Below are 13,094 nucleotides of genomic sequence, written 5' to 3'. Positions count from 1 at the left end.
GTGCATACTACTTTCAATTTGGGTGCATTAATTGAAGAAACAAATGATTAACTGACAAATATCTACAGGAGAAAGATCAAGAAGGCACCAGAGGAGCTATATGGATATACATTTAATTCTTTGAAGGAACTGGGAGAGAGTGGTCTGAAGAAGAAAAAACTTATCGTTGTCCATCCTCTGTTTTTGAAGAAGATCAATGATGTCATAAAATGATGTTTTGACTTCTACATGAATTAGTTTTAAGTGAGGCAGAGTTGCACAAAATCATGAGCCTCACTCTCTTTCAGAGTCATCCAAGTCCAGTGGCAAGACAAAACTCAGGGTACCTGGTGATGGCTAAGGATGCATTGGAACCTTTCCACTAGGGGAAGTCTTCACATGCTGATGTAAACATCTCCATAATTCACAAATGAATTTGATATCTTCTGTTTACCCTCAACCCTGCCAGTTTTTACCAAGGAATGGCCACTGCACATACTATAGCTTCTTGGAGCCACAGGAGAGAGTTTGGTGAAAGGTAGACACCAAAGATGGATGAGCAGCCCTGAAGAGAGCTCTGTAAGATCTCATACCAAAAGGGCTAGGCTTTGCTCAATATACTAAATGCCCCTTTTAAATATATTATTTATATTTTTATATAGAGAGAAAAGAAGGAAGTTCAGAGGATACAGTCAGGGAATATTTTGTAGCTACTGAGTCAAATTTAATATACTTTAATAAAAACTAATAAAATTTAACATTCACATGATAGCCTCTTTGGTGTTCTTTATATACTAAAATTCTTTATTTTTTAAATAAATTTTTTTTTAAAATGAAAGCATGATTTGGAATTCACCAAAGTAAAATGTATAAAAGGACAAAGTATAAAAAAAATTAAAGAAAACAACAGTGAAAGAGACAAAATGGAGCAGTAATACAGAATTGGCTCTGCAGCCAGGGAAACTGGTTTCTTGTATTCATAGAAGAGTTGATTAAAAAGTGGACATTCTGAACTAGAACCCTACAAATTTCGGAATACCTGAACAAAATGGGGCACATGAATGTAATGGGATATTACATTTCTGTAAGAAATAACAAATATGATTAATGCAAAGAAGCCTAGAAAAATTTACATTAAAATATACAGAGTAAAATCATGAGAGCTAAGAAAATAATATCGAGTTTGAGCCTAAGAAAGAGATAAGAAGACACCTCTCTCCATGCTTCACTTTTGTTTTTCTTCATTAGGGATTTTACTCTTGGTAGGCTGGGGGTGGGGGAAGGGGCAGTATTGCACACCTGGATGGTGATGTTGCATATGAAGTCATATTTTGACAGCTTAACGGTTTTGTTCATTTCTTCTCTTCTTCCTATCTTTCTTCTTTAAAAAAAAAAAAAGTATTTGTGATAAGAAATGTTCCTCTAAGAAAGCAAAGAATAGAGAGGAAATTTAAAAATATAAAAACAAAACATAGCAAAAAATTTTTACTTTTTAAAAATCTTACCTATAGTCCAAAGCATGCACAACAAATATTTACCAACAGTAATTTTGGGCAATTAGGGAAAATGGTCTGATGGCACAGAAAGTCACCAAGGCCTATAAAACCCATGAATATCAAGAACAACTGCATATATATTTTTGCAACATATTACACCATTCTCTCCCTCTCAAGCCTCAATTATTTTCTAAATACATTAGGATCTCTTTATCAGTTCAGAGCTCCAAGGCATCCTAACATCCTACCATAAGAAAAAAAGGTTAAAAAAGTGAAAATGAAAATTGTGAAAGGAAAAGGAAAAAGAAGGAGGGGCAGACCAGCACCTCTGTGTGCCAGTAACTGAAACTACAGAAAAACTTTGATAATTTCTCTATTTCCCTCCCTACATTCACCGGAAATCACGGAATGGAAAGAAATGCTCCTCCCAATTTAAAAAAAACATGACAGGGAAGAAATGAGAACAGCTTGGAGTTTGTTTGTTTGTTTTTTTTCACTATTCTACTCCAAGGTTATGAATCTCTATTATGGCTAAAGAGAACCAATATTACCATTACCACTCTACAGAGTTAAGTGATTTAATTAGTACTGCTGAAATCAATCCAACATAAAAATTCAGAGCCATCAAACTACTGCACTTACTCAGTGAAAGAAAAGTCCTAATTTATATTACATTATAAATGATTTGTGGTAGCAAAAAATTAAAAATAAATAGGTGAAATTGACAAGAAAAAAAAAACGGGAAGAAAAATTTAAAAAGCATTTCTCTTCACCTCCTTGGAAGAAGTGGGGAGTTCCTGGATGCAGGACCTTGCAAATAATGTCAGAATTTCTGGCTTACTGACTTTATGGAATGTTTTTATCTTGTTCTTTTTTCTTCTTTTATTTTTAAAGTATTTTTTCTAAAATGAGCCAAGAATAGAAATTGAAGTGACATACAAACAAAATATTGCATTTTAAATTTATTTGATCATGATATGATCATGGAAATGAATGCAAACCCCATAGTTATACTGCAAAAGAACCTTATGGTTTCAAAAGGAAAAAGTTTATGAAATCAAGACTTTTCTGGAGTTTTAGTAACAAGTACGGAAATAATTCCTTTTTAAGAGTGACTAGTATGTATAACCCAGTAAAATTGCTTGTCAACTCTGGGGGAGGAGGGGGGAATGAAGGGAGACAAGAAGAATCGCGTAAACATGGGAAAAAATTAAAAATATACATATTTAAATGTATATAGAAAAGAACAAAAATAAAGAGTGACAAAAAAAAATTTTAATGTCAAAGAATAGGGCCTAGCAGTACCAGATCTCAACTGTAATATAAAGTAGTAATCAAAAACAATCTGGTACTAGCTAAGAAATAAAAGAGTGGATCAATGGCATAGATAAGGAATAAATGACCTTAGCAATTTAGTGTTTGAATAACCCAAAGAACCCAGCTATTGCAGTAAGAACTCACTATTTGACAAAAACTGCTAGGAAAACTGGAAGACAATATGGCAGAAACAAGATATAGACCAATATCTCAAACCCTATATTAAGATATGATCAAATGGGTACATGATTAAAAGGTAAATAAAGGGTGACCAAACAAGAGGTAGAAAATGCATTACAAGTTGTAAAATGAAGTATTTTGACTATGTTAAATTAAAATATTTTGTACAAACAAAAGTAACCAAGATGAAAAATTAAACAACAAAGTGGGAAAAAATTTCAACAACAAATTTCTCTAATAAAAGTCTCATTTATCAAATATATAGTGTGAAGAAATATATAGTGTGAAAAAAAAGGCATCAGCAACAGGTGGAAAAAACACTTCAGTCAGCTACTCAACCAACCCTCTTCAGTAGACCAAAGCGCCCTTGACCAGATCCCCCAAAACCGCACCATTGAACAACTTGACGTCCCTCCTTCAATAGAGGAAGTCCAAAAAGCCATTAAACAAATAAGTGCAGGCAAGGCACCCAGTAAAGACGGGATCCCATCCGAGGTGTACAAGGTCTTAAATGAAAAGGAGCTCCAGGCATTCCATATAGTGTTGACCAGCATATGGGAAGAGGAAGACATGCCCCCAGAACTCAGAGATGCCTCCATCGTAGCCCTATACAAGAACAAAGGCTCACGAGCAGCCTGTGACAACTACTCTCCACTGATGGAAAGATCCTCACCCGTGTTATACTCAATAGACTCCTGTCATCTGTTTCAGAGGAGAACCTGCCTGAACCACAATGTGGCTTCCAACCAGATCGCAGCACCATCGACATGGTCTTCACGGTGAGGTAAATGCAGAAAAAAATGGCTTGAGCAGAAACTAAGTCTCTACATTGTCTTCATAGACCTGACAAAGGCGTTCGACACAGTGAACAGGGATGCATTGTGGGTGATACTCAGCAAGCTCGGTTGCCCAGCAAAATTTGCCAAACTGATCCAGCTCTTTCATGTCGACATGACAGGGGAAGTCCTATCTGGTGGAGAGACTTACGATAGCTTCAACATCTCCAATGGCGTGAAACAAGGCTGTGTCCTCGCTCCAGGACTATTCAACCTATTTTTCACCCAAGTATTACGACATGCTGTGATGGATCTAGACCTGGGCGTCTATATCAAATACCGGCTGGATGGCTCACTATTCGACCTTCGCCACCTGACTGCAAAAACAAAGACAACAGAGAGACTCATCCTGGAAGCTCTCTTTTCAGATGACTGTGCTCTCATGGCCCACCAAGAAAATCATCTTCAAACCATTGTGGACAGGTTCTCCACTGCAACAAAACTGTTTGGCCTGACTATCAGCCTCAGCAAAACAGAGGTGCTGTTTCAACCTGCACCACGGAGGCCAACTAACCAGCCGTGCATTACAATTGACGGCACGCAGCTAACGTCAACACTTTCAAGTACCTGGGCAGCACCATCACCAATGACAGGTCCCTAGACCACGAGATTAATGCCAGGATCTAAAAGGCCAGCCAGGCACTCGGGCGGCTGTGCTCCAAAGTCCTCCAACACAGAGGTGTAAGCACTGCGATGAAGCTCAAAGTGTATAACGCAGTGGTCCTCAGCTCGCTCCTGTAGGTTTGCGAGACATGGACACTATACCAGAAGCTCATGAAGCAGTTGGAGCAATTCCACCAATGCTCCCTTCGGTCAATCATGAGGATCCGATGGCAGGACCGAATCACCAATCAGGAAGTCCTCAACAGAGCCAACTCCACAGATCGAAGTAATGGTCCTCAAAACCCAGCTACGATGGTCTGAACATGTCATCCGCATGAACCCACAGCATAATACCAAGGCAGGTATTCTATGGTGAACTGTCAGCTGGACTCAGGAAACAAGGCCAGCCAAAGAAAAGATTCAAGAATCAGCTAAAGTCAAACTTGAAGTGGGCTGGCATTACACCAAAGCAACTAGAACTTGCTGCCTCTGACAGAAGCAGCTGGCGAACCCACATTAACCATGCCACCACCTCCTTTGAAGATGAGCAACATCGACGTCTTGCCGCTGTACGTGAACGCCAATACCAGGCCACAACCGCACCTCCCGTAACAACTGACATCCCATGCCCCATGTGCCACAAACTTTGTGCCTCAGTCTTTGGACTCCAAAGCCACATGACGGTACATCAATAGATGATAATGCACAAAGAAAATAGTCATTCTCAGTCACCGAGAGACTACCACTATAGTGTGAAGATATGAGTAAAGCTCCTCTTCTGTATTTTTAGCAAAACAAATCAAGAACTCAAAGCACCCCTACTTAACACTAAATACGAGAGTTCATAAGTCACTTGCTAGAATGAGTGATAACTCCAGAGGCCATTTCCCCGCTCCTAGACAGTGCTAGGCAAATTGAAAGAATGTGATTGTTTTCCATAAAGTGAGGAAGAGTCAGGAAATGACATGGAAAAAAGACTATAAAAAGAACTGAACTTCCTGTCCAAGGAACTTCTCCTTTGAAGTTAGTCTTTGGAGACTGTGTCAGTGAGCTGGACTGAAGCAGGAGACTCTTTCCCTGGATCCTGCTTCAACTTGCTAGGTGAGTAGCTGGCCTTCCTTTCCTGGCTTTTGGAGAGACTGGTACCAGAGATTCCTGCCTTGGCTTTGGAGGAGGCTACATTGGTAGAACCCTGACTGAAGACTCCACTAGGTCTTCTGGCTGACGAGTACTAGGAAAATTTTAGGGAAGCCCTGCTGGGGCTGAGCCTGGCTTATCAGGAGAAGGGCTGGTAGGCTCATTAGAATCTGTCCCTTTATCTACATTTTTCCACTTTTATTCTATTCACCTCTTTGTAAATAAAGCTGCTAAAAGTCATTTTGAATTAAGCTATAATGCTTTTAAGTCAGTGACCACAATATTACTTTAGAACTTTCATATTTACCATAAAACCTAAATTTTAAATTCTTACATTAGAGAACTAAGTCAAATTTATAAGAATAAAAGACATTCCCCAGAAGACAAATGGACAAAAAATATGAACCAGTAGTTTTTAGATGAAGGAAAAGCTATCAATAATTATATGAAAAAATATTGCAAATCACCCTTAATTAGAGAAATGCACATTATGACAACTCTGAGGTACCACTTCACACTTATCATATTGGTCAATATGACAGTTTAATGAGAAATGTTGGAGGAGATGTGGCAAAACTGGGACACTAATGTACTGCTGGTGGACTTAAGAAATGATCCAACCATTCTAGCTGTAAATTTGGAACTATATCCAAAGGGCTATAAAATTGTGCACACCCTTTGATCCAGTAATACCACTACTAAGTCTATATTCCAAAGAGATTTTTTAAAAGGGGGTGGGAGGGCACGCTAATTGTACAAAAATATTTATAGCATCTTTCTTTCTGTGGTGGCAAAGAATTGGAAATTAAAAGGGTGGCCATCAATTGGAGAATGGCTGAGCAAATTGTGAAATAAGATGGTGATGGTGCTATAAGAAATAATAAACAGAATGATCTCAAAAAAAGCAAGAAAGACTTATATTAATTGATGTATACTGAAATAAACATAACCAGGAGGATGCTGAACAGAATAATAGAAATACTGTAGAATGACCAACTACTAAAGACTTAAAAAAACTCAACAATACAATGATCCAGGACAATCTGAAGGATTTATGACAAAGAATCCTTATCCAACTCCAGAGAAATAACTGTTGGAATCAAAATGCCAATCAAATTGTATTATTTTTAACTTTATGTTAATTTAGTGCTTTTATTTTGGCTTTACATGAGTATCTTCTTAAGACAATGAACAATTTGGAGAGAGGTTTTGCATAATAAAATATATATAATCCAGATCAAATTGTTCACCATCTCCAGGTAAGGGGAGAGAAGAGGAAAAGAGATAATTTAGATCTTATAACTTCAGAAAAGCTAATATGAGAAAATGTTATTACATGTAATTGGTAAGAGAAAATATCTTTTTAAATGAAAAAAATAATAGTGCCAATAGCAGGCACTTAAAAATATTCAACTGATTAATTTTTAAAAATAAAGTACAAAAAAAGTGACTAAAATTTTTTTTTAAATCTTTCCTTACCCAGAAGATCCAATGCTCTTACAAACACCAAGTAAAGGCCTCTTCTCAGCAAAGCTGTCACACTTCTGGGAATCTGTTAGGAAGCATATAAAAAGCTAAAAGTTAGATGTACAGTTCTGCATTTTCTCTTCTTTTATCATCTCTAAATTTTTCCTGCTATAAATGAAGTAAGGCATATAAATTATTAATTTATGAATTTTGTGTAAAATTAAGAGAGACTAAATTTTTTCCAGAAAAAGCAAATGCCATGCCCCTCATCTGGCCCTCTTGGCTAAGTAGCCATTCACTAGAGTTAGCTGTCTTCATATGATCTAATAAACAACAGAAATTTCTTAAATGCATAAAATATAAGCTGTTTTGATAGATAAACATAAAATTCAAAATCCTTGCACAATGTATCATATATTGTGCCCTCTTTATCAGAATTTTCATTCTGATTTTATTTCAAACAAAAAAGACTTTAAGTGAAGATTATGAAATATTCTTTTACATGAAAAAAAGAATCTGATACTTTTGTTATCTTCTTCACCATCACAACAATCAATGTTCTCTCATTCATCAATCAAATAAATAATCTATCAGTAAGCATTTATTAAGCAAGTCCTATGTCCCAGGCACTTACTAAGCACTGAGGATACAAAGAAAAGCAAGAGACATTCCCTGATCTAAAGGAACTCACACTCTAATGGGGAGCCAACATGTAAATAACTGTGTACAACAAAACTATATATGGAATAATTTGTAGATCATCAACAAAGAGAAGGTATAATTTTGCATTAATTATACTTTGTATATTTATAAACAGAAATAATTCTTCCTGGAAATTAATACTCCCTGTATCAAAAGCAAGACAACAATCAGATGTGCTTCTGAGATCCTGTCCGTTCCTATAAAATATATGGCCTTCAGCCACATCCAGACATTGATGAAGGCATAAACAAGTGCAGAACAGAGCCCAGGAGGAGTGAAGAGAGCATAGCAACAGCTGGGTCAAGATCACAAGATCACTAAATCTTCTGATTTACTTGGAAAAATCTGAAGATCAGCTGATCCAAGGCCTAGATAGCTTCACCTGATGAAAGCCTCATATCCATGTACTAGATCTTCTTAAGGGATTTAATTACACGCTTATCTCTCTATTGACAATGATACATGTTTCCCATTCCTTCTCTCCTCATTTCCCCAGATGTCTTAAGTTAAATCTTATCCTTTCCTTTGGTATGATTTAAAATAAATAATAAAGGTAATATTACATATCACTGTCTATTCTAGGGAATCCTATTTAACATTAGAAATGGACTAGAACATGTTATCTTCTCATTCTAAAATTCCTGTGTCCCCAATAGTATGGATAATTTACCCACTTTAACAGACAATAAAACTAAGTATACAGGATAAATAGTACACTAAAAGTTGTTGGGAGTTATAGAAACAGCTATGACTTTTACTTAGGACCTCTTGAGTGCTAATCCAAGGTTCTTTTTAATCAGTCACACAATGAAATGACTCATTTACACTGTTAGGCCCCAAGCATTAAAAAGGAAAAAGAAAAAGAAAATTATGACAATGATGGGAAGGGAAAAAAAAATACAAAAAACTACACAACATCCCAGTCTTAAAGGATATTGAAACCAATGGTCAGTTCTACCCAATGAATCAAGTAGAAGAAAGTTCTTCTCTAACATCATCCTCAGAGCAAAAATAAGGAAGATGAATGAAGGGTTTGGTACAACCTACTGAGAAGTCTCACATTCAAGAAATAATGCAGTATCAGACAGAATCAAAGTTATCACAGAGTTAGAACTGAATGGCAATCTAGATCAGCTGGCTCATTTCCTAGATGAGGAAGGTGAAAGCCAGGAAGTTTAAGTGAATTGTGCAAAGTCTAAAAGAGAGTATTATGTCAGAAGGATTTTAAATAAGGTCCTCTAACTCTGGGAATCAGGACTCTTTATCCAATGCCATACTGCCTCCTTATGAAGTAATACAGCTTCCAACTTTCAAAGGAAAAGACAATAACAAAGGTGGAAATTAAGGAAGAAAAATTTCACATCCAATGGGCACCACTCTGTATACCTTATATGTATATGATGAAGGACACAGTTTTTCAAAATTAATAATTTCTAGGAATCTCCTTGAATAAAAGTTCAATCATTGCATTAGTATTTCTTATTGCAACAATGTAATGTGAAAAAAATTAAAATTGAAAGTTGCAAAATTACAAAAAATATGCATAGTTAAAAAGAATAGAGATGGGAAGATACCCCTCCACACCATTCTTCTGCAAAGGTGAAAGGTATATGAGGGTGGCACACCAAATATACATTGATGCTTTTTTGATGTAGTGAACACTGTTGCTAATTTTTTATTCTTCTTTTTATTTTTCAATTTTTAGTATTTAAAAATACTATTTGTTATATGAGATAGCTCATTGGGATAATAAACTGATAAATTATGGTGGCAAAAACACACAAATAAAAACAAATTTTTTAAAAATACTTTTAAAGACTTTTAGTACTACTATATGGAATGAGAAACAAGTCTGCTTTATAAACCAATGGTGCTATTAAGCTAGAAAGCATCTTTAAAATAGTTGTTCAGACCTTAATTTACAATAGATCTTATGCTGATACCTTTTTCAAAACAAATTTATCAGATGCCATAATTTACAATATCAGTACAATATTCAAGTAACTGGTTAATTGTGACTAAAATTTATCTGTACAAGTCTTACTCTTCACTCAAACATATTTGGATAATTGCAATATTAATTTGGCTCACATCAATAATTTTATATTAAATAAGTTTATGTATAATTTGAAAGTGTATTTTCCTTGTCTCTCTCCTTCTGGCCTTCAACAGATCTCTTTATCTTACACCTGGACTAAGCACAGTGATCTGAAATTCTAATAAATAAAATATCTCTGGTCTATAAAAGTAGAAATCACTAAGTTAGGATTGACATATTATATATATATATATGTATATGTATACACACAAACATATACACAGATGCACATATTAGTAGTAAGAATTCCATTTGTTTCTGCTTATCTATTAGAGTACACTGGGTCTGGTAACTCTAAGAAGACCACATTTACTTTAGTGACCAATGATATACTAATAGCATATCATTTCACAAATTAATGTAGTTAAATGTTTTATACATTTCACAGTAAAGATACACAACAACAGGAAACAAATCTGAAAACCTCTAAAAGCAAGAAAATTGATGAATAGGGACATGGCATAGGAAAATGAGAATAATGAAAACCATTTAAAATACAAACTGCCCATATACGATATTTTAAGGAAAATATATTCAGAGCAAACTTCACACTATTTTATGGCCAACTCAGAAATTGCAAGACAATGCATCAAAATCGTGATATACATGCAATAAGTTAATTTTCTGAAAATTTGAATATTAATACATTAGAAAAATCAGTACTATGGGGACTTCAAAATCTCATGGACATGGTAGCTATTAACCTGATTTTTCATGCAATACAAACAGCAACATGTGTCACAACGCCTAATGGAGTCGCAACCCCCTGTATTATTCCAGGCAAAATGTAATCCTCCAAGTTGTGGAGGATTAATTTTTATATATATAAAATGATGTGTTTATTCACATATGGGATAGAATGATGTTACACACACCTGCTCTACACAGTGTTTAACTGAATGGATGATGAAAATGAAAAACTGCTATCTAAATCCATCAAATGTAAAAAGTATAACAATCCTGTCACAAAGTCCTTTTCTTAAACTCCTTTTATTCTAAACCCTTTTAATTCTGTTCTATAACACTCTGACATTTATAAAAAGCTGAAAATCCTGATAAATCACACAATTAGAGTAATGAAAATGGAACTGCCCACCAATAAGATACCACCTCCTACCATTTCACTTAGCTAAATGGTTCTTTTTTTAATTCAGAACCATTCAAATTCAAAACCAGAGGAGAAAATGTCAAATAACACCCCTGCCCTACCAACCAGAACTTGCTTGAATGAACTTTCAAAGAGCCCTGAAACAATGGGAATCTGCCTCAGAAATAAGCTTTACACATTTGTATACCCCTCTCTAACCACTTATTAAAATATTGAGATAGGAACAAGTCCAATCCCTTGAGTCTCTTGCACTTAGTAAGTACTTAATAAATACCTGCTGAATTATGACAGTTGAGGAAGCAAAAGTGCAAAACTACTCAGAAATTTAGATTTCCATTGTCTTAAAGATCCCCTTTTTCAATAGCTTCTAAATTGAGCCACCACAAATACTGGCATGGTCTTCCTTATAATTCTAATTCCTGAAGTTCTACTTTCAGGAGTTAAACTCTAAATTTTAAATATATTCTCTTGCCCAAGGTACTATGTGCATGCAATGTAACTAATTCAGGTAGTGTGTGATTCCTTTCTACACAGAAGATATATTTACACATACACACATATACACACAAATAGTGGGCATAATGTCTCACAGACTTCAGAGTTTCTGTCTCTTATCTTTGGATGGTATAAGACAAATATTCAGAACCTCTCTCCATTATGTATAGTTTTAAGTGTACTTTAGGTCCATTGTTTGCAAAAACAATTATCTATATCTTAGAAATGCCATAAGTTCATTGACAAGAACTAGAAGAGGATATTAGAGGACATTATTAGAGGACATCTAATCCATTAACCTCATTTTTTACAAAAGAGGAAAAACAGTCCTAGATTCCTCATATGTAAAATAAGAAAACTGGCTTAGCTTAGACTCTTCAATTTTAATAATAATGAACTTCATCTCAAAAGTGGCAAGGGGAATTTATTTTCAAATAATCTAAAAGGAATTCATGTGAAATATCCTGAGTTCTGTTGTTCTTCAATTTTAAAAAACTGAGTTTGAAACCACAAAATGAAACAAACAATAAAGAAGATAATTTCAGGTTTACTAACATGCATTGCACATAAGATATGAAGAATTTTTTTTTAATTTTATAGAAATATTTTAATGTGACATTGATTTCCACTGGATTGACATTAAGGTGATAGTTCTGTTGGATATATATTTTATTGCAGCAACACAACAGCTAAAGGGACAGGAAGATAATGTTTTTCCAGGTCAGTATATGTATAAAAACACCAAACCTGTCATAGAATACAAAACTGTCATAAAATACAATTACAAAGGTACCAATTAACAATAAAAACAAGAGGGAATTTTGATCGTCTCTAACTATTCCTACTCCTTAAAGATGAAAAATGCTTTTAAACACTTAAATGAGATCAATTTTGACTTTATGATGAAGTTTTCTTCATCATACCCAAGTACACATTCCTAAGAATCAATTAACATACATTGTATAAAGTACCAAGTTGCCAGAAACCTGCCACGTGCTTAAGTTACAAAAATGGGAATTATACTGTCACTGTACTCAAGGAGTTCATAAAGGGAGAAGCAACATGTATACATATGTTTATACAAAATGAGCACAAAACAGTGGGTCTAAGGTAAGTGTGAGGTAGAGAGGAAACTATAACAAATGGGGAAAGAGATCATCAAGAAAGGTCTCACACAGAAAGTGGAGCTTGAGGTCTTCCTGAAAAGGGTTTTTTCAACAAAGGGTTTCTAAGAAACAAGGAAGGACAAGAAATTCATTCCAAATATAAGAAACTGGTAAAAAAAGACTCAGGGACAAAAGATGGAATGCCATGTGTATAAAATAGCAAAAAAAGTTTTTTTGACTGAGCATTCAAGTGGGAGAGGGACAGGTGTGTGCATGTATAGTGAGAATGGAAAGATAAGTTAGATTCATAGGGCTTTCAAAGCTAAATCCCTTTAAACTTTATCCTAGAGAGAACCACTTGGAGTTTAGTGGGTACAGTAATGACTTTGGCAGTCTGAAGCTTTAGGAAAGTCACTTTAGCAGCTATGAATTGGCAGAAAAACTGGAGGAGGGAGAGAAATTTAGAATCAGGAAAATCAAATAAGATGGAGGTCACTCATTGAAAAGCCAAATTAGAATCAGTTTCTTTATAGTAACACATAAATTCTGTCAATGGCATCTCCACATATT

At 35.1% G+C, this 13,094-nt stretch overlaps 1 protein-coding gene across 1 annotated transcript in view; it reads right to left on the bottom strand.

Annotated features, from left to right (window-relative positions):
- Nucleotides 1-13,094, bottom strand: part of BCAS3 (BCAS3 microtubule associated cell migration factor) — a 957,541-nt gene that overhangs the window by 784,352 nt on the left and 160,095 nt on the right. Inside the window, exon 8 of the mRNA XM_056814655.1 lies at nt 7,028-7,100. Within this exon, the coding sequence (XP_056670633.1) occupies nt 7,028-7,100 (73 nt within the window). The remainder of the gene's footprint in view (nt 1-7,027; nt 7,101-13,094) is intronic.

The sequence above is a fragment of the Monodelphis domestica genome, chromosome 2 (genome assembly GCF_027887165.1).
Source record: "Monodelphis domestica isolate mMonDom1 chromosome 2, mMonDom1.pri, whole genome shotgun sequence".
Taxonomy (NCBI): domain Eukaryota; kingdom Metazoa; phylum Chordata; class Mammalia; order Didelphimorphia; family Didelphidae; genus Monodelphis; species Monodelphis domestica.
This window is presented reverse-complemented; position numbering and strand designations above follow the sequence as displayed.